Below are 19,229 nucleotides of genomic sequence, written 5' to 3' on the forward strand. Positions count from 1 at the left end.
ATGTAATCAGATACTGTATATGTCTAGTCATCCAAAAATGGCATATACCTGGATGACTATGTCTGTCTGTACCCTGATTTATAAAATTATTTAAATTATAGAATATATGTTCCTTTAAAGCAAATGCATCCTATGTTTATATTGTCTTCAGACATTCAAGATACCCCTACCTAGATTTAAACCTGTGGTCAAAATATCATAAACTTGCCTGTGTAATCTTTGCATTAAGATGGTACAATTACATATTTATGAATATTCATCATGGTAAATTTTGCATCTCTATGATAAGCAGAAGCGGTATAATTAAAGACAATTTTTTACACTCTTTAAATTAAATCAATACATCTGCTTAATAACAACCAAAGCATTATTACATGTGTTTCCGCACCACAATGGGGAGGCATTAATTATTTACAAACAAACAAACAAACACCAAACTGTGCAAGTAATATGAAAAAAGCAAGTCTTACTTTTGACGGTAGCTGTTCGAGTGCAGTTATAAAGAATCGCCAGTTCTCCAAACACCTTCCCTGGTCCCATGGTGCAAAGCTTCACACTTTCTTTTGTAACTTCAACCTTGCCATCTATAAAGAAGATATACAAATAGTTGCATTTAGTACAATAACAAACAGCACTGGCTATTTTGTAACACAAACCAATTATTTCAATTAGCTTTGGCTCATTTTGACTCTTTACATCAGGGGGAAAAAATGGACAGACTAGATGGGTCGAATGGTCCTTATCTGTCATGAATTGGTTGCTATGGAGATTGCACTAAAATATATAACCCCAAAATTGGCATCCAGACAATTATTTTACATATTTATCAAAGCATAAAAGCTACATCTCAGCAGATGTATTATTAGATATATTTAGATTACTTATTTAAATATGCATTTATAATATTTGAAATCATTTCTCTCATTCTTTCTCTTTAAATAATGCTTTTTGAGATCAGAGTCTGGCATGGTATGGGTGGCACTTAAAGCTGGTAATAACAGCTACAATAATTAGTTTAGCAAAATTTATTGTCAGGAAAGTATTAATACGTAGTAGGACAGAGTTAAGAAAGAAATGGCCTGCCATTGATTAAAACAACACAAGTTTTAATAAGATGAAAACTTGTCTTCAGTCCTTTGAGAGTCATCTAGATGTTTTACACACATTTAATGAGTGCACACAAAAGGTTAAGATGATACACAGTGGTTATTATTATTTATGTGGCTTTTCTTCTATGGTAATGGGGAATCTGAGTATAATTTGTCATTAAACCAGAAGTCCTCAGTGACATCACATTTTCAGAAGCATACTGCACATGTATGAGGCTGTACAAGGTTATATAACCCCAGAACTGTTGCATTTTATTACAATGTGTCACGTTGAATATAGCAGTTCTCCTGGTGCTATCCCTAGCATCATCATTAAAATCCACAGCTAAGCATCATCTATGCTGCTGATTGGTATTTACGTAAAGATAAACAGCTCGGCAGAGCATCTGCAGGCCTTGCGTATTGGTGTTCTCATGGGTTCTCTTGTCTTTGCTATATCTTTTAAGAAGAGCTTTCAACATTTTACAAAATGTCAACTAAGCGTTAATTGAGAAAGAAAACTATAAATGACTGCACTATAGAGTGACAGCTTCATCAGCTCAGTTCTGATGTACTTTTGTAAACAATGACAGAAGATAAAATCAGTATCCATTATGAAAATTAATAGTGCCTAAAGGCAAATCTGCAGTTGTTGTTGAACCATATGCCCTCTTGTTCAGAAGCCCTAGAGTTGCCTCTAAGAAGAGCCTATAATGCATACTCCACAACATTTAAGGTGCCTAACATGAGAAATCTTGGTTAGGGGGCACATGGTTAGTGGTTGGTGGTGGTTTGGTTAGCCTGCAGACAGGCGCATGACTAGAGGCTGGTCCAGGGTAGGACCATTCCTTTACCTTATCATCTCAGAACACATTGAAGAAGAAGTTTAGAATTTGGTGTCATATCCAGTTTCAGTGTATCACGAGGAGGCCATATGGAAAAGTTGATACTGTACCCCTTAAATGAGGACAACTGGGAGATATGACAATATGTCTCAAATTAAAGCTCATTTTCATCAGGCTAATGCCAAGTGGATAACACAGTTTCTTTTACAAAGAGTCTGCTGTATTTATTGGACAACCATGTAAGGGTTGCATTTGAAGAACAACATTACTTTTATTATAAAAACCGTATAGAGATCTGTATGTTCAACCAGTATCAGAGTTAACATAGGCCATCAGTGAGCACGTGGAGAACATCATAAAGCTAGTTTAAACTAATCACCCAATAATATATGTTTTCAGAATACCAGCTTATTGCAAGTCTTTATTAACCCCTTAAGGACAATGGGTGGTCCCTAAACCCATTGAAAACAATGCATTTTGAGCCCGTACATGTACGGGCTTTGTCATTAAGGGGTTAATACAGAAGCATCTCCAATAAATAATAACAAAATGATTTACCCAACTGTTCTACGTAAAAAAAATATTAAAATGCACTCTTGGGGTGAGGTGAATATAATATTTTGTATAGAATACAGAGATGCTTGTATTTAATGTAGTCCCAGATCTTTTTATACACCCATGCAATGCTTCGACTTCTATAATTAAACAGTTCCACTTTATAGTGAAGGTCGGGCTGACATTATGATTTCAGCAGAGTACTATGATTTAAAATAAATTGATTTGCATTGTTAACATAAGAGATTAGGTCTAGAATAAACTATATCCATTCAGTCCGACATTTCGCTCAATGTTAACAAGACTCAAGCTGTGGCCTTCACATACACACAGAGAACTCCAATAATTGAAATTTATTACTGAAACTGGAAAGACAGGTGTGTGATATTATACGCTATCAATACTAGAGACTTCTCAAATCTGCGATAAAGAAAAGCGGGTTAAGATAAATTCAAATAGCTACACAGAAATTATGTACTTTGACATCAAGAAGCCACTATTCCTACAAGACAATCGATGGACATAACCACCAACACTGAAAGGGAGTCACAGATGAAGCAAAACCCTAAGGGTCAAACATTAACATTACAGTATGCCCATCAAAATTGTAATTATTACCTTTACTCATAATTATTTATTATGAGTAGAGGTGGGGCTAGCAACATTAAGAGGTGGGGTCAGCTCCAGTCTTCAAGGGACAGGAAGTAGGTAGGAGTATGGAGGAGTGTGCCAGGAAGCAGACAGGAAGTAGGCAGAGTGAGCGTGAGCAAACACTTTTTGGCTGCTATTGAAATATAAATTCTAGAGTTCTAGTTCTAGGAGCTCTCAACTTGGGGTTTGGCATTATATCTGGACCTATATCTGTGTTCTCAAACTAGATGCAAACAACCCTTCCTCAGGTCTTTAAGGATAGACCTGGAGACATCTGCACAGATGTACCCTCAATAATTATTTGTAGATCACTGAACTTCTGGTGTCACAAACTAAATCTGGACATGAGTAACCAAATCTGGAATCCACTGAACTTGACTTCCATCAAGCATAAAAAAAACGCAGACAGATCAACTTCTTCTCCTCTGTGCTCATCCACTGTTCAACTCCATGGAATTCTGCCAATGATCGTTCTATTCCCTCATAATGAGTTATTGACGCTTCTAAAATTAGACTGCCATAAATAGAACAAAATCACAAGAATCAGGTAAGCAAGGAAATGCAATAAAGATGGACTTAGAAGACTATGCATAATTTAATTACCAATACAGCAGGATTAACACTGAATAACCTCTTTATTGAAACAGAGCGAGAGTGCCTGTGAGACAGAAGAAACTTGCCCAAAACACTGCTTGCCTCCTTGGTGGCAGAGGCTCTTTGGCGATAAGCTAAGCTGATATCCACTTCAATATTTTTAGTATTTTCTGCCTTTATTCTGCCTCTCTATGCCCACTTATCACCTATGTCCTGCTTAGAAAGTATTTTAAGGAATAAATGTGTCATTTTATTTATAGCGTGTTCAGGGAACCCTTGCAGTCTTTGGTGCCTAGGTGTATAAAAATCAAAAGGTAATAATATCAAATTAATCTCTATGTAGTCTAGTCGCATTATTTATAATTACAGTAAGTGTATTATCTCAATCAATTGTACATGGTGACAAAAAGGATGCTTATAAAATCCCCTCATATTTGACATTTCATATGTGGTTCTGAACAGACCGGGGCCTACAATTTACTTAACATCTGCAGCGAAAGGAGGAGGAAAAAACATATTTTTTGCTGAAAACCAAACCATGTATAATTATATCTGTCAACTAAACCTTCCCTGAAAGTTTCTAAACGATAAAAATAAAAAACGTAATTCCTTTGCATCTAAATGATCAGTTATCTCATAGCACTATCACCTCTGTCAATAATGAAAGCTATAACAGTGGAACCATCTGTACAAATGATAATGAAATAACCCCGTCTGACAAGTATGCCCTTTGTTTTAATGAGAACAACTGTAAAATGTCTAAAATATTAATGTCATGAATCATTAAACCTTCAGCACAACCTTATTGGTTATTGTTATATTTATTAGAAGGCCCCATTTAGGGAAATTAAAATCCTTATATTGTAAGGGTAAAAATGGAAATACTGACGACAGTGAGCAATAAGGGTTATCACAAGAAATTGCTTAGGGCTTAAAGAATTAAGACATTTATCAGGTCAGACAGGATAGACTTGTATTAAGTATTGTTTCATACCAACAAGGATGTGAACATACTTTGTAAGAATTCTAATTGACTATGGTAAGATCTATTTGATGTCCCTGACATTGCTACTATCTGGCCATGTGAAAAAAGTGTACTCATTCTCAACTTCATTCCTTCACATTTGAGTTTGTTACCGTTAAATTACCTATCAGGTCAGTTTTTGTCATTGACATGTTGCAGGTCTTGTATTTGAATAGGATTTGACATAGTAATCAAGTTGGTATAGTGTGGGGGAACATATGTGAACTGAATCAGACAGTTATACATGGGGTCACTGTATTTGGCCGTTTTCCATGGTGATCTTGTGTAAATGTAAGGTTATCGGGGAGAGGATTAAGAATATAGAGGATACCGGCAAGTTATTTCAAGTATAATTCCCTATATCTGACTGTGATATTGTTACTGTTTAGCACTGTTTACTAATGTGATCAAGTGGCAAAAACATGCTAGGTGCAGTTTCTATAGCTAAGCTTTACTAAGATCTTTACGGCACAGGACTAGAAAGGGCAAATGTCTCAGTTAGAAGACTTTCCCCTGACAACTGAGACCTCATCACCCTGGGCAAGAGGAAATTATTCATCTTGAGTTAAGTATGAAGATTTTTTTCATGCCTTTTACCACATTGATTTAAAATATGTTTCAGTATCCTAATTGTGTTTATTGATGCCCAAGGTTTTAAAGGGTAAGGCCCAGGTGGTTATAGAACATCTCTCAATAAGTAAAAGAGAAATTAAATTACCAAGAGCATTGTCCTGCCATGGAAAAGTCCTTCAGTGTACATTAAAATAGTGATTTACTCTTAGATCTTAATGTTGAAGAAGATATCAAATGTTGAATACTTTTTATATTTAAACAATTTTAATATTTGGAAATCAACTTGATTGGCTTGATCTAATATACTAATTAATATTTTGATAAATATTAAATATTTTGATCATTTTAATAATGTTGTTTAAATAAATCATATTATTTGTGCCAAACATTCACACCAATTAATATTAAGTGTGGGAAGCTAGCAGTGGGTAGTTTCCAAAGAATATCTGTGGCTTTTTTTATTTGGGAAGCTAGGTCCCTAACAGTTTTTTTGCATGGCAGCAGATAAAGTAGGGTAAGAAGTAGGGTAAGAAGTAGGGTAAGAAAAGTGTTTAGATAACATTTCTTCCATAATTATCTCTGTGCTTTTTCTATTCACTCACTATGCACCCTTTCTATATCTTTGACCACAACAAGCAAGCAAGCACTGAGCATGTTGACGGAGTCAATTAAATACAATTAAATACGACCTGCAAAACAAAAATCCTGTAAAAGCCATGATGCTAAACACAAATAAGATTAACAACGATCACTTCTTTTGTCTCTATATCCACTTTATACATGGATCCCTTAGAGCTAATGTCTTTTTAAACAAAGCCCAGGACAGAAAATTATTAAAATAAACAGAAATTGTATAAAACTAATGGTCTGCTGTAACATTAATCTCTTGGAAATAGTTATTGTGTGTCCACCCACAGAAGACAATAAATGTCAGACTTCAAATGTCAGTGATATGCAGTTTACGTGTATTGTTCTTTCTTTCCACTCTCTCCACTCTTTCTGTCTGGGTATCTTCTGGGTTTGGGAGCCAGATGGATTCTTTCCAGACTTTGGGGCCCAGTAGACCCTTTTGGGGCTTTGGTGCTTGGTTGCCCCATTGCAGCTTTTGAGATCTGGTGGCCTCATTGTGAGCATGGTGGCAGGAGCAGCATGTGGTAGGGCAGTGGGCCTTGCTTTACATTTGTACTGGGCACCAATTTTTCTGATGGTGGTGCTGGGTGGAAGTAAACTATGGACTCAGCACAGACCTCTATAGTGTTGATGGGCCAGTTGGCGAGATCACTGATCACTACAGGGAGCAAAGGGGCTGATGCTCGAGGCCTACTCAGCCTAGGCCAGAATATGACACATGGCCTGTTCATAGCACAGAATTTCACTGTTTACTGGGAAAAACTCTACCAATAGGACCTTATGTATCAAAAGATCCTTTTTATGTGATAGCTGGGTTAATACATGATGGTTTTCTAACTACCATCCTCAGCTTTCTGCAAATGTGTTTATTTTATACTTAAGTAGGGATAATCTTTTCAAATAAAAGCCTAGTTACACTACAAGTAGCAATTCGAGAAGAATATATTTTTTATTTTCTATACAATTCTACTGAGCCTCAAAATACATATTATATATTTACTTCAGTGACTCCACTGTCATATAACTTTAGATTTTCTATGAAAAATTTATAGACTTGTTATTTATTCATTAGCGTTTTTGGTCTGGGATGATTTTGGGGGGAAGAATGTCAGTTAATGTTACAACAAAAGTAGTACAATATAACTTAGAAATGCATCACACTTCTTCCCAAAAAGGGACTGTCTTTCCTAAAGAGTGACACTTAGGAAGTATGTGAAAAGGTTACTTTTTAAACAAATTCGCTTTCTAAACATAACCTCCAATGTTTCATAAAAGTGACCTGTCAATTTAACATGAGAATCCACGTTTCATGCTTTCTATAAACGGTTTGCAATTTAACTTACTATTTTACCACTTTTTATTACAGTTTTATTTCATACGGTGCAGTATTGTTTTCTAGCTGAGAAGGTATTTCCTGATTCCTAAATTAGGAATGATTTATATTTGTAATAAAATATCTTGAATTGCTTTATTTCACATACTTACTAATATAATGGTTTTCTTTTAGATCCTGCCAGAACAGAGTTAATGTTCTTTTAGGAAGCTATGATACAGATATGGGCGCAATAGAATTTATATCCCTTGCTGGTTTAAAAACATGGGAGATATTTGCATTTTGACAGAGTACATTGCATATTATATTCTTCAGTTCTATTACCAATACAATACAAAAAAACCTGCCAGTAAATTGGTGTATCCTAAACCCGTTTACTGATTTGTGTCATTATACATTTTTTTCTGCAATTAAATGCCTTTAGGGACAGCTTTTTTTTTGTTAATTTTACGCATCAGTGCATGAACTTCAGCTCTGGCATTTGTCATATGTACTCAGATAATTTATTATATTAAAATAATATTAAAATAGATAATAGTGAGACTGATTCCAAACATACATTGATAGAATTTAACTCTATGTTCAACAGAGGGTTAAATATGGATTTTTAATGTTAAACACATTGTTCATGTATTGGGTGTATTTAATCATTGTCTTAAGTGTGAAACTGTGCTTGCGTATAATTTGTGTGGGATCAATACAAAATAATGAGGAACATGTGAATCGGTTGAGGCCAATGCACCGTATACTGATGGCATATAGTTCGCACATTTTTATATTTTTGGAGTTTCCCTTTAGCCATCTGACCCAATATCAGAAAAGTGTACACTTGGAAATAGGATTTAGTGGAACCTTCACGCATTTTCACTTAAAATGTTCAATCTCATAGCTAGAAGACTCTGCATTAAATATGTATTGTCTTCTGAGAAGTCACAGTGGGATTTAATACAATTTTCCACTTGCAGAATTTAAAATTCATATGGATACCACCTGACTTTCCAGTATAAAATAGGATTTCTAAACTACAGAGGTTTTACTGAGGGCAAGCTATATGTTACTTTGCATGAGTGTGCAGAGAGGTAAAAAGAGGAATAGACATTTGAACCAACACTAATAATAAGGGTGTCATAAGGAATAGAGAGAGTATAAGACAAATAATATGTTTTTCCTTGCATGAGCTCAAAGAACTTATTATCCACCATAATTGACTGATAAATCATGATAAATAATAGCATATTCTTCACTAGGTCTCTCGATCAATGAGGTACTGGCCTGGCCAGCTATACTCTGAGAACTTCCCATAGTAGGCGGCCCAAATGCCACTCTTGTTCTTGGAGAAAGTGGAAAGGGACCCAGAGATATAGGAAGAGTTCCCAGGTACAGTCATAGTCTCAGATACATTTTTTTTATTTTAAAATTAAGGCCTTCATAATATGGGACTATGGATTTGACTGAAGCTAGCTGGCAGTTAAAGAATAAAAACAGGATGAGTGCCATATGGCTTCATATGCTTCCTAACAGACACAAAATCAGATTTTATTTTTAGTAATATGTGATAATGATGGAGGCGGATTGTAACTCTGGCACTGTTAGACCTTAAAATAATTAAGTATGTTGGAAAGCTATCATTATGACTTCCAGCTTGGACTGTTGTAAAATAATGATTCAAAACATCTTCTAGGTGTGGCATGGTTTTGGTGTTGTACCTAAACAGTATATTCTCATTCCTTGAGTAACTGGAAAGCTTTAACAGGAAAAGTGTTCTTTAGAACCATCATATCATTACTGGATACAGGTGCAGGCCAACACATGAGAACTCCAGAAGAACCTCATTGGGAAATTTAACCTCTTGCTCCTAACTAGTTTAAAAAATATTAAGAAAAGGGCCTAAAGATATTAAATCAGGTTGCACACAATCCCATATTAGCCAAACCTTTTTTGGTGCTGAGGGACATTGTTTCATTTGAACTTTTTAGCTCGTCTGAAGCTCTATTGTGAGGGCAGGGCAGGATTTTACAACATGTGGACTAACTTTAGTGAGTATTTGATTGGTTGCCTTCTTATACTTGCTTAAACAAAGAGCAATTTGAAGTTCAATGAATGGGTCTCACAGTTAAAAGAAATGTGTAATAGTTTCTCAAATAAAACTTTTTTTTCTATTTTAAGCTTAAAAATATTTGTTCAAGATGAATACTCTTCACCTTTCAATTCTGGGAACCCCCTGACAAAGATTGGCTGCTCTTCCAACTTGCCCCCATCATTCTGCAATTTTTTCTACTTCTTTTTTATTAGTTGATGTATTAAATTTGCTTTTTTAGACTTAATCATCACTTGTTGTGATATATAATAAAGTATATTTGTTATCTTTTAAAATTAGAAAAAAATGTGTTTCGATGTTAAGAGGTTCCAATACAAACATCTGCTCATTCTATCCTTAATTATTTTCCATGTATCTCAGTTTCTAAGAGACCAAGCCCATTCGCTATTAATAATGTTTTAGCTGTAATAAGATAACAGTCTATACATTGGGTCATGACCCTGCTCAATGGAATGGACCGTGACTCACAGCGCTTTTGTTTCAATGCTCCATTCAGGGACACATTATAAGCTATGTTTAACAAGGTAGCACCCTTTGTTGTTAGTCTTCATTTTAAAAAAGAACACTTCAAAAAGTATTACATTTGTTATATTTAATGTAAATGTGAGAAGACCTAGGTCAGTAACGTATGATTGTACGTAGCAGAACATAGAAGCTACAGGTGGTTAAATGCTAACTGTTAGGTCTATGGGGTGAAGAGTCCTAATTAGCTTATCCTAATATATAGCCCCTATGATATATAGATCATATGCCAGATCATACACTATATGGACAAAAGTATTGGAACACCTGACCATTAAACCAACATAGAACTTTATGAAATTGCATTCTAAATACATAGACACTGATATGTCGTTGGTCCCCCCCTTTGCAGCTATAACAGCTTCCACTCTTCTGGGAAGTTTCTGTGGGAAGTTTTGCCCATTCGCCCAGGAGAGCATTTGTGAGGTCAGGCACTGATGTTGGACGAGAAGGCCTGGCTCACAATCTCCATTTCAGTTCATTGAAAAAATATTGAGGTCAGGGCTCTGTGTGGCCGGTCAAGCTCTTCCACACTGAACTCATCCAACCATGTCTTTATGGACCTTGCTGGAATAAAAAAAGGTCTTCCCCAAACTGTCCCCACAAAGTTGGAAGCACAGCATTGTCCAAAAATTTCATGGTATGTGCCCTTCTGCCCTTGCAAAAATTATTCAGGTGTTACATTATCAATACACTTATGTTCACATAATGTCTTTTAAACATGGAAGTAAACAGACAACCGCATTTGGCCAATGAGACAAAAAATATAGCCTTCCAATAGAACTCTACACCTGCTGTGGAAAAAATATTATGGATGCGAGCAATAATAACTGTGCTGCACAGAACAAAATATAATAGTTTTAAGTCTAAGTGGTTCTCGTCTGGCATAAAGTAACAACTATATAGTAAGATTTTTCATATACAAGGATCTATGATTTCCCAGGGAGAGTTGCTAAAATTACTTTGCTCGGAGCAAGACGACACTGAGCACAAACAAGAATTGGATACACTGCAAGAACACTAAAAATTAAATTACAGTGGACTTTATTTAACAACAGCTCTGCATTCTGACCTTCAAGTAATCTTAAAATCTTATATGTGTAAAAGGCAGAGGAAAGACAGCTTCTGGCTTTTGAGTAGTTTTTAGCTATACACCCCATCATGCCAAGTCAGCCAAAGGTTATTATCAAAAATTACACACTGAAGGCCGACCAAATGTTAAATCCTCAAAGACAGGGAATAGCCTTAGCACAATGAGAATTGTAGGCCTAAAGGCTTTCAAAGAATAATGTATTTTAATGTATTCAATGTAATGTATAAACACATTATTTGCTGTTTCTATATACGTTATTGTGACTTATAGTGCTGTTGAACATTATGATACCCATCAGGAGAAGTGGCCGAGGTTAATAAATTGAGGGAATTTTAACATAAATGGAATAGGCATATGGCTATCCTAAATCTAAGACTAGATCAAGCACAGACTAGATGTGCCAAATCAGCCATTATATATATATACCGTATTGGCTCGAATATAGGCCGCACTTTTTCCCCCCACTTTAAGTCTTTAAAGTGGGGGTGCGGCCGATACGCTCAGACAGCCTCCCCTGCCAGCACTTCCCACGGGGGGGGGGGTGCCGGCACGGGAGGTTGTCTAAGCGCATCGTGCGGACCGTCCCCGACTTATCGGAGCAGACTGACCCCGGGTGTCTTGCGGGGCCAGCGGGGGACATCTACGCAATACGCGTATACAACTTCCGGTGCCGGCACAGTGCAAGACACCCGGGAGTCTGCTCCGGTAAGTCGGGGGGGGGGCAGAGGAGGACAGTGGCAGCATATCTCGGGGGGGGAGGAGGACAGTGGTAGCATATCTCGGGGAGGGAGGACAGTGGCAGCATATCTCGGGGGGGACAGAGTGGTAGCATGTTTTTTTGGTGCTTTTTTAAAGAAAAAAACTTTCTTTAAAAAAGCACCAAACTTTTAGGGTGCGGCCTATATACGGGGGCGGCCTATATCCGAGCCAATACGGTATATATATATATATATATATAATATAATATAATATAATAAAGAAATAAGAAATAATAAATATATAATAAATGTGCAAAGCTTTGTTTTATTAGAGCTATGCTGCATTATAATATATTGAGCAAATTAAAGAACATTATACCGGTTAGTAAATGTGAAAAAGTAGATGAAAAAACACAAAAAATATAATTAGTTTAGAAATGTAACATTTATTGCTGCAACCAGCTACTTAAATGTATAGTTATGCTTGAATACTATGATCAGATGGCTCCATTACCTGAGGGTACATAAAAACAATGTATCATGCAGGGTAGCACTGGGTTTTAATGTGTTAGTCATTTTCTGTAAGTGCCCCTGGTTAATGGGGCCATCTGGTCATCACCCTGTATGCACATCATTGGTAGCCAGGATTTAAAGGTGCTGTTCCATTAAGACAGTACGCTAATTGTGTTCCCTAATATGATTAAGCAAGTTAAAACTAAGCAGATGTGTCATTTTATTCTTACCCCAAATGTTTTGTATTGTTTTTACACAGAGATCTTAAGGGAAGTTCTTTTTAGTTTCTATAGCAACAGCTTATTACTGTCTGCATATTTTGTGTGAATGACAATTAAGAATTCCCAACAAAAAATGTTGAAATGCTATGTCATTAATTACTTAATTCATTCTGGGAGGTTTCTAATGCTGCATTTGGAAAAAGCACATTTAGTACACCTCGAACTTCATTGTCCGTATCCTAGACATTCTAATGGAGCCTGGGCAAGCTCCCCCCCAATCATACCTGAGTATAAGAGGTCCAGGCATCGGACCGGACACTGATTCCACAAACATTTCATCCTTCAGTCTGCATTTCGGATCCTTTAACACTAACAAGAAGATGCACAAAATGGGACGTTTTGTTGAGTTTCTTCCCTTTTCTCTTTTTTTGTGCTTTTTTTTTCCCGCCGCTTAGAATAGATTACTAAGGTGTCTAGCAATTTCCTTTAATTAGCACTACGGTTTTGTTTTGCTGTTTAACTTCATTCTGATTGCAAGTAAAAGTATGTAGTTTGATGCTAAATTTCAGTTAAAATGCGTCAGTCGTATCCCATTTATCCCACTTAGCAGCTGTTACTGTAAATTGGAAAATTGCTTCCTGTTATCTTTGCACAGCATCAATTCGAAGGGCAATTACGTTAAATTTATTGCTCATTACACCAAATTCATCTCCAGGTATTCCATGCTCATATAGGCCCAATGTTAATCAAATGAAATCATAGGTGAATTATTAAATGGAATATTTTTATTGAAAAAAGAAGATATAGTCATTGTAAAACATAACATAAATGCATATCTTACAAAATGTTACAGGCTATTTTACCAGCATTAACCTCTGTTAAAAATACTTAGTATATTGCAAGTTCATTTGAGCAGGGCCCTCCTCATCTGTTGTTTCTGTAAGTCAAATTGTTATGTTACATACTACTTGTTATGTCCTGTTTATCCATTGTACAGCGCTACGGAATATGATGGCACTATATAAAACAATAGATCATAATAATTGATAATGGAGCACCGATGCTCCACATTTACTTCAATTGAAGCAAAAAGTGCTTGCCTCACTAATACATACCCCAACATTTCAGGTGCCCAAATCGAGACAACTGTGTTGAGAAGGTATGGATAGAGGAAGGTAGGGCTGTGGGAGCACAGTCAGGACAGGACCACCTGCCCACCATACCAAAAGAGCCACCTTGAGGTGCTGCTTGAGAGAATGGACACATCACAGACCTCCATTGACTTTCCTGCTCACTGAGCTCGGTCAAACAGAGGATCTCCCCAGCTGGCCCATAACCCCCACTGCCTACAACAGCTGGACAGTGGCTGTCCTGTGAAAACTGGGACACTTTGGAGGTATGGTGGTAGATAAAAGCAGTCACACATGGGAACAAACTTCTGTCAGGACACGTGAGAGCTGGATCATCCATAGTTGGTTGCGAGCTGCAAAGATATGGGAGCTCTTACAAGAAGATTCACGTGTGAGAAGCACAATGTTATACAAGTAAAAAGGGTGTACAGTATAACTATCTACCACGCACATCCCATTAGCATGAAGGCAACCAATACAATATTGGTGGGGATAGTGGAATCTGGTGAGGTAATGGAATCCATTGTTAAATAAAAATGCAGTCCCAACTACAGTATATACCACAGAGCAGAACAGGGTTACAGAATATTTTCAGCCATACATTTTTTTGGTTATATAAACTGTTGGAGCACCCATTGTTATACTACAGCCTTCTACTGAGATAATGTCAAGAAAGGTTATTAAAAATAAAATGGCTTGCATAGCTATAATCAAAAATATGTCAGGCAAATCACTCAGGTTAGCAGGGGAAACATTATGAGAAAGACTTTGGTATTTCTTCACAAAGATAATATTTGTGAAGCAAATGTAAATACATAGATGAAGAATAAAAAGGGGTTCATAGAGAATGGGACAAGATGCCATAACTTTTTTGAACTTAGGTTTTTTTTTAAAAAATAATAACATAGTCACACAGCTATAGTCTCCACGGATTATTATATCTACTTGCAGAATATTCTATGCACCAATTCATATAAAGCTTTTTCAGATATCCCTGGCTTATGAAAGGCAGTCTGATTGAAAAATGCAGCACCATATTTGTAAAAGAATAACATGTTTTTCGACTTGATAAAATAACCCTCTACATAAGTTCCCTTAAACTATTGAAGTTTTTTCCATAGTTCTATCCACTATAATGCATTATCCATGGAAAAAGCTTCTCGAAATTAAATTATGCATGGCCACATACAACTGTTCTATAAGCTTACATTGTTTTGAAAGCTTCCCCATTGCATACAAGTCAATTCTTTTGCCAAATATTATTTTGTTCATTCTCAAAGGTCTATGTTGTTCAAAGTAAACAAGTCCACGCAAGTTAAGCACTGGGCTTTATCTTCAATGGAAACACACACGCCATCCTTCTTAATTCCAAACCTTCCAGAAGGCCTCTGCCACATGGGTGATTGTCTACATTTTGAGCTGTTTGGATGTTTTCTTTCAAACCCGCCTGAGAAACAAGATGCATTTTGTTCATCTGCCCAAAACATCTGTTGGTCTTTGCTGGTGAAATTGAATTTTTAACCCTGATGATCCTTTCCCATTTCTATGGAGTGTCTGTTCAGTTCTTTTCTTTACAAGATATCTTCAATGAGTTTATCTACGTGATCGCAGCATCTTCTAAACCGTAATGTGTACTTCTGGAGATGATCAGAGAGGCTAATTTTAATTAATTCGTTCTTACAATAGAACATATGTTTGTTTTACTGAATGGAAATCAATAAGAACTATGGAATGAGAACAGTACTGCCTCCTAGTATTTCAAGGCACAAAAGAAGGATGCTATAGATTTGGTAATGCTTTAAGGTTGAAAGACATTTTTTATCAATTATTTCCTTCACTAGGAAAACATGGTTCTCAGCTTTTGAACTAAAGCCTGCATATTCCCGTAACCAAGCACCATGCCGACAGATGAGAAATACACACTGCCCAATCTTTGAGCTTTGGACGTTGCTAATTTTGAAACATAACTATACACACAGTTCAAGTGTTTTTACACTCTGCTAGTGAATTTGTGTACCCAGGAGATCTTAAGAAAGAACTTGAAAGATTTCTCACCCCTAACATTAAATCGATAGGTAGAAGCCAAATAACTGTGTATGTGGTTTGTAGAAATGTAATGACACAAATGTTTCCTAGCACATAAGTGCTTCTGGCATTTATCTTATATTCAGCTTTGGTTTTCCTTATCAGAAAACAGCAGGGGAACGAGGCTCACAGGTATTAAGAGAGGAAATTAATCCTTCATATTGCTACAAGCATTCAGTTGCCACTGTGATTGCACTAATACATCAACAAAAAGTGATAAGATGTTATATTAAAGTCCAGATTCTGTATTAAAATTTTAACAAAGAATGCCTTGACTATTTATTAGAGTCATTTATCTTGGTATTGGATAGAAGTTGAAAAAACACAATGCAAAATTAGGCAGTAAAAATAGTACTTTTCCATCGTTGATAACGGTGCGGATTAAACAAGAAAATAAAAGGCCAATAGATGCATAGCATGTCTTCATTAATAGAGCTATCACCAGGTTTTCATAAGAAATTGCATTCTTTCCTACGCCCTAGATTTATTACGTTCAAATGCTTTCCTGATCTGGAATCCCTGTTATGTTAGAACATCTCTTTAAGAATCATTCTCAATGAAAACAATATCCTGCATGTGCCGTTTTATGATTTCCTTTGATCTGGATTTTACATTCTCTGACACACAAAAAACATCAGTAGAACAAGGCATTTTGAACTCACATTTATAGCTAATATAGCTGCATTGTCAAACCAACACAATGTGTATAATAACTACTAGAAAACAATGTCTGGTTTATTTTATTTGAAGGCAAAAGGACCTCACTGCAAATTTAGAAACTGTGCCATTGGGCATGTTTTAAGCATATCTGGGAATTTCCTCTCTCTTTCTTCATGACAGGATGGGGAACTGGTCACATTAAATAAGCATGGTAGCCGTTCCTAGGGATTTGGCTAGCTCCAGGATTTGGATCTGGGAGTATGTGGAGTCTGGTCAGGGAGTGGGCAAAAACTGCTCCCTCCCCAAGGGCTTGAACAGTTAACTTGAGGACCAGTAATCAGCTCAAATGCTGTAGCCTTTGGCTGAGAATATAAAAAAGGTATCAGGTATGGCAATAACATACAGAAAGCCACTGCCAAATTCAGCTGCACCATACCGGATACCCAGTTGTGTCTGGATTATGTAGTATGGTTTAAAAAAAATAGATAATCCTCATCCAACATATCATTAGTTGCAATGATCTAGACGAAATGACATATTTACTTTAACTTGAGAGGAAATACATTATACACCATGCAGACGCAGAAGCAGCTAATGATTAGATTAAATATTAGCAGCACAGAAAACACTCCTCTGAAATAATACTGTGCTTTATAAAAAATAATACATTTAGTTTTGACAAAATACATGGAGCTTATTTGCAAACGCTGCAAGAAAAATGCTACAATGTATCTGTCTTTGAAAAACACAAATCCCCAATTATTTATGTCACAAAGAATTTCAATACCTACGGGCACCTATACAAATTTACTCTATTATAAGGTAGTGGGGTATTAATTAAACTTTACTGCTGAGTAATGAGTGAGGATAATTGAAAACATTTTTTTTTGTTTGCACAGCTGCGGAATAATGGTTTTTGACACATCTTAATCAAAAGAAACATAGAAACAAAGGAGGGGCTGGTCAGCAATATGTAAAAATTATGTGTCCTGGAAAACATGGCCGATGTGGCCACCCTATACCCAGACCTTTGTCTTCCCCTTTCAATGGGAGACCAATCCATTTGTCTTCATATACAGATAAAGTATATGCTAAATTAATCAAATATACCTGTCTTCAAAGGTGGATAATCCATCTAACATCCCTATTGGTTTGGAGCTAAAAGACTCCAAATATAGTTTAGTTTGATACAACCTAATAATTGATATTGGCTTAAAAATGCAGGTGCAGCTGTAAAAAACGTTGACTTAACAATGAATTCCTCCCTGGACAGAAAGATTTGATAAAGTTTATTTATGCCTGGAAAATGAAGGCAAACTTTGAAAACAGCAGAGGAAGGAAAAATCTCTATTCCGACACATTTTTAGTACCCTTGAGATACTGTATCTAAGATTTCTTGAAAATCCCCTAACATACTTAATATTTGAGTGATGATATTGTGCCTTTATAAATATTCTAGACCAAAAAATGTAAAACGGTGGAGGGTAACAAGACTCCTATTTGCAGTTCCTGGTGCAAAATGTTGACCACAAACGAGATATTGCTTCTCCTAAATTAAGTGATTGATTTAAGTTTTATTTCATCTCGATGAAAACACTTTAGAGCACTCACGTAGTTCTTTAAGGTATCTATAAAAGCTATATCATTGTACATGTATTTTTAAATACCATATTTTGATTTGCCATAGGTTTTAGAATTTTATTTTCCCATTAAAAAAGCAATAAACAGTCAACAAATGAAAAATATGTCTTATAAATAATATATATTTAATTATCAGTAGTGACTTCTTGATACATTGGCAGATATATTTGCTATTAAGAGTGCAATAATTCATGGTGTCTGTTGGAAAGGATTTTATAATCTGGTGGACACGTTTTACTTGTTTCACATTGCAGTTCTTACATTGTCAACAACTGTCAGACAAAAAACATGTTGGCATGTATTTGGTTTTTAATTAAATTGAGAAAAGATAAGTTAAGCATACACAGAAATTCTGGTAGTGAGAGTAACAATTAATTGATTTTGTCACTAGACTTTAGTTAGAATTTAATATAAGTGGGATTATGTATATTTATATATATATATTATTACATCTGGAATCAATTTACTTATCTGATTGGATAAATTTGATTAGTTTATTATTTATCTTTTTAGATATTTACGTATTTATGTTTTAGGGTATTTCTAATCAGTAATAATTCCCCTAAATTCGCTTGTTCAGTACAATGTATATATGTATCTGTCTCTATTCTCAAATGTTGTCATAATTAAAGATATATATATTCCCCAAGACTAACTTTTCATAATAACATTTTTTTCACAGGTTGATTTGTCAACAAACCAACCTTTTTCTCTGATTTCTTCATTTCAACTATTGGCCCTGTTAGTAGCATCTGTCACTGAAATGGTTAAAAATATTTACAGTAAACCAGCACTGATTTGACAGCTTTTTATCGTCTTTGCACTCCATAATATTAAATGGATTTTACACTGATTTCCATATAACGTGAAACTCACAAAAAGGAATTTTGGATTACTTTAAACTTTATTTTCTAGCAAAATTCCAGGGGTGTGATGTAATCGCAGTAGGAAACCTCTGCGGAAATATTTCACGCATTTATCGAACACAGAAGACGCGTTACATGGAACATCTGTGCATATATTATACAGAATTATTTACTTCTGGAATGATTTTGAAAATTAGTTTTGTAGATTAAGAAGGTATATAAAAAAAATCGACCATATTTTAAAATGTATAAAAAGAGTTTGAAGTTTCAATTTGGTAGGTTTTTGTTTTTTCAGACAGTTTGCTGAAATTGAAATGCTGACTGATATCGCATCTCAGAAAGCCTAAAGTAAGTCAGATCATTCTAAAACTTTTGGGAAATCTCAGGTTAACTGCTATTGTTATGGGAT

The 19,229-nt window shown here is 35.7% G+C and overlaps 1 protein-coding gene across 2 annotated transcripts in view; it reads right to left on the reverse strand.

The window, feature by feature from the left end:
* LOC149299019 (cGMP-dependent protein kinase 1-like) overlaps positions 1-19,229 on the reverse strand; it is a 409,471-nt gene that overhangs the window by 215,219 nt on the left and 175,023 nt on the right. For both annotated transcript variants that reach the window (XM_089486888.1, XM_089486887.1), the window contains exon 3: positions 471-584. In XM_089486888.1, the coding sequence (XP_089343014.1) occupies positions 471-584 (114 nt within the window). The remainder of the gene's footprint in view (positions 1-470; positions 585-19,229) is intronic.

The sequence above is a fragment of the Sceloporus occidentalis genome, unplaced genomic scaffold, assembly GCF_023333645.1.
Source record: "Sceloporus occidentalis isolate IW3139 unplaced genomic scaffold, rSceOcc1.0.p SCAF_30, whole genome shotgun sequence".
NCBI classification, from domain to species: domain Eukaryota; kingdom Metazoa; phylum Chordata; class Lepidosauria; order Squamata; family Phrynosomatidae; genus Sceloporus; species Sceloporus occidentalis.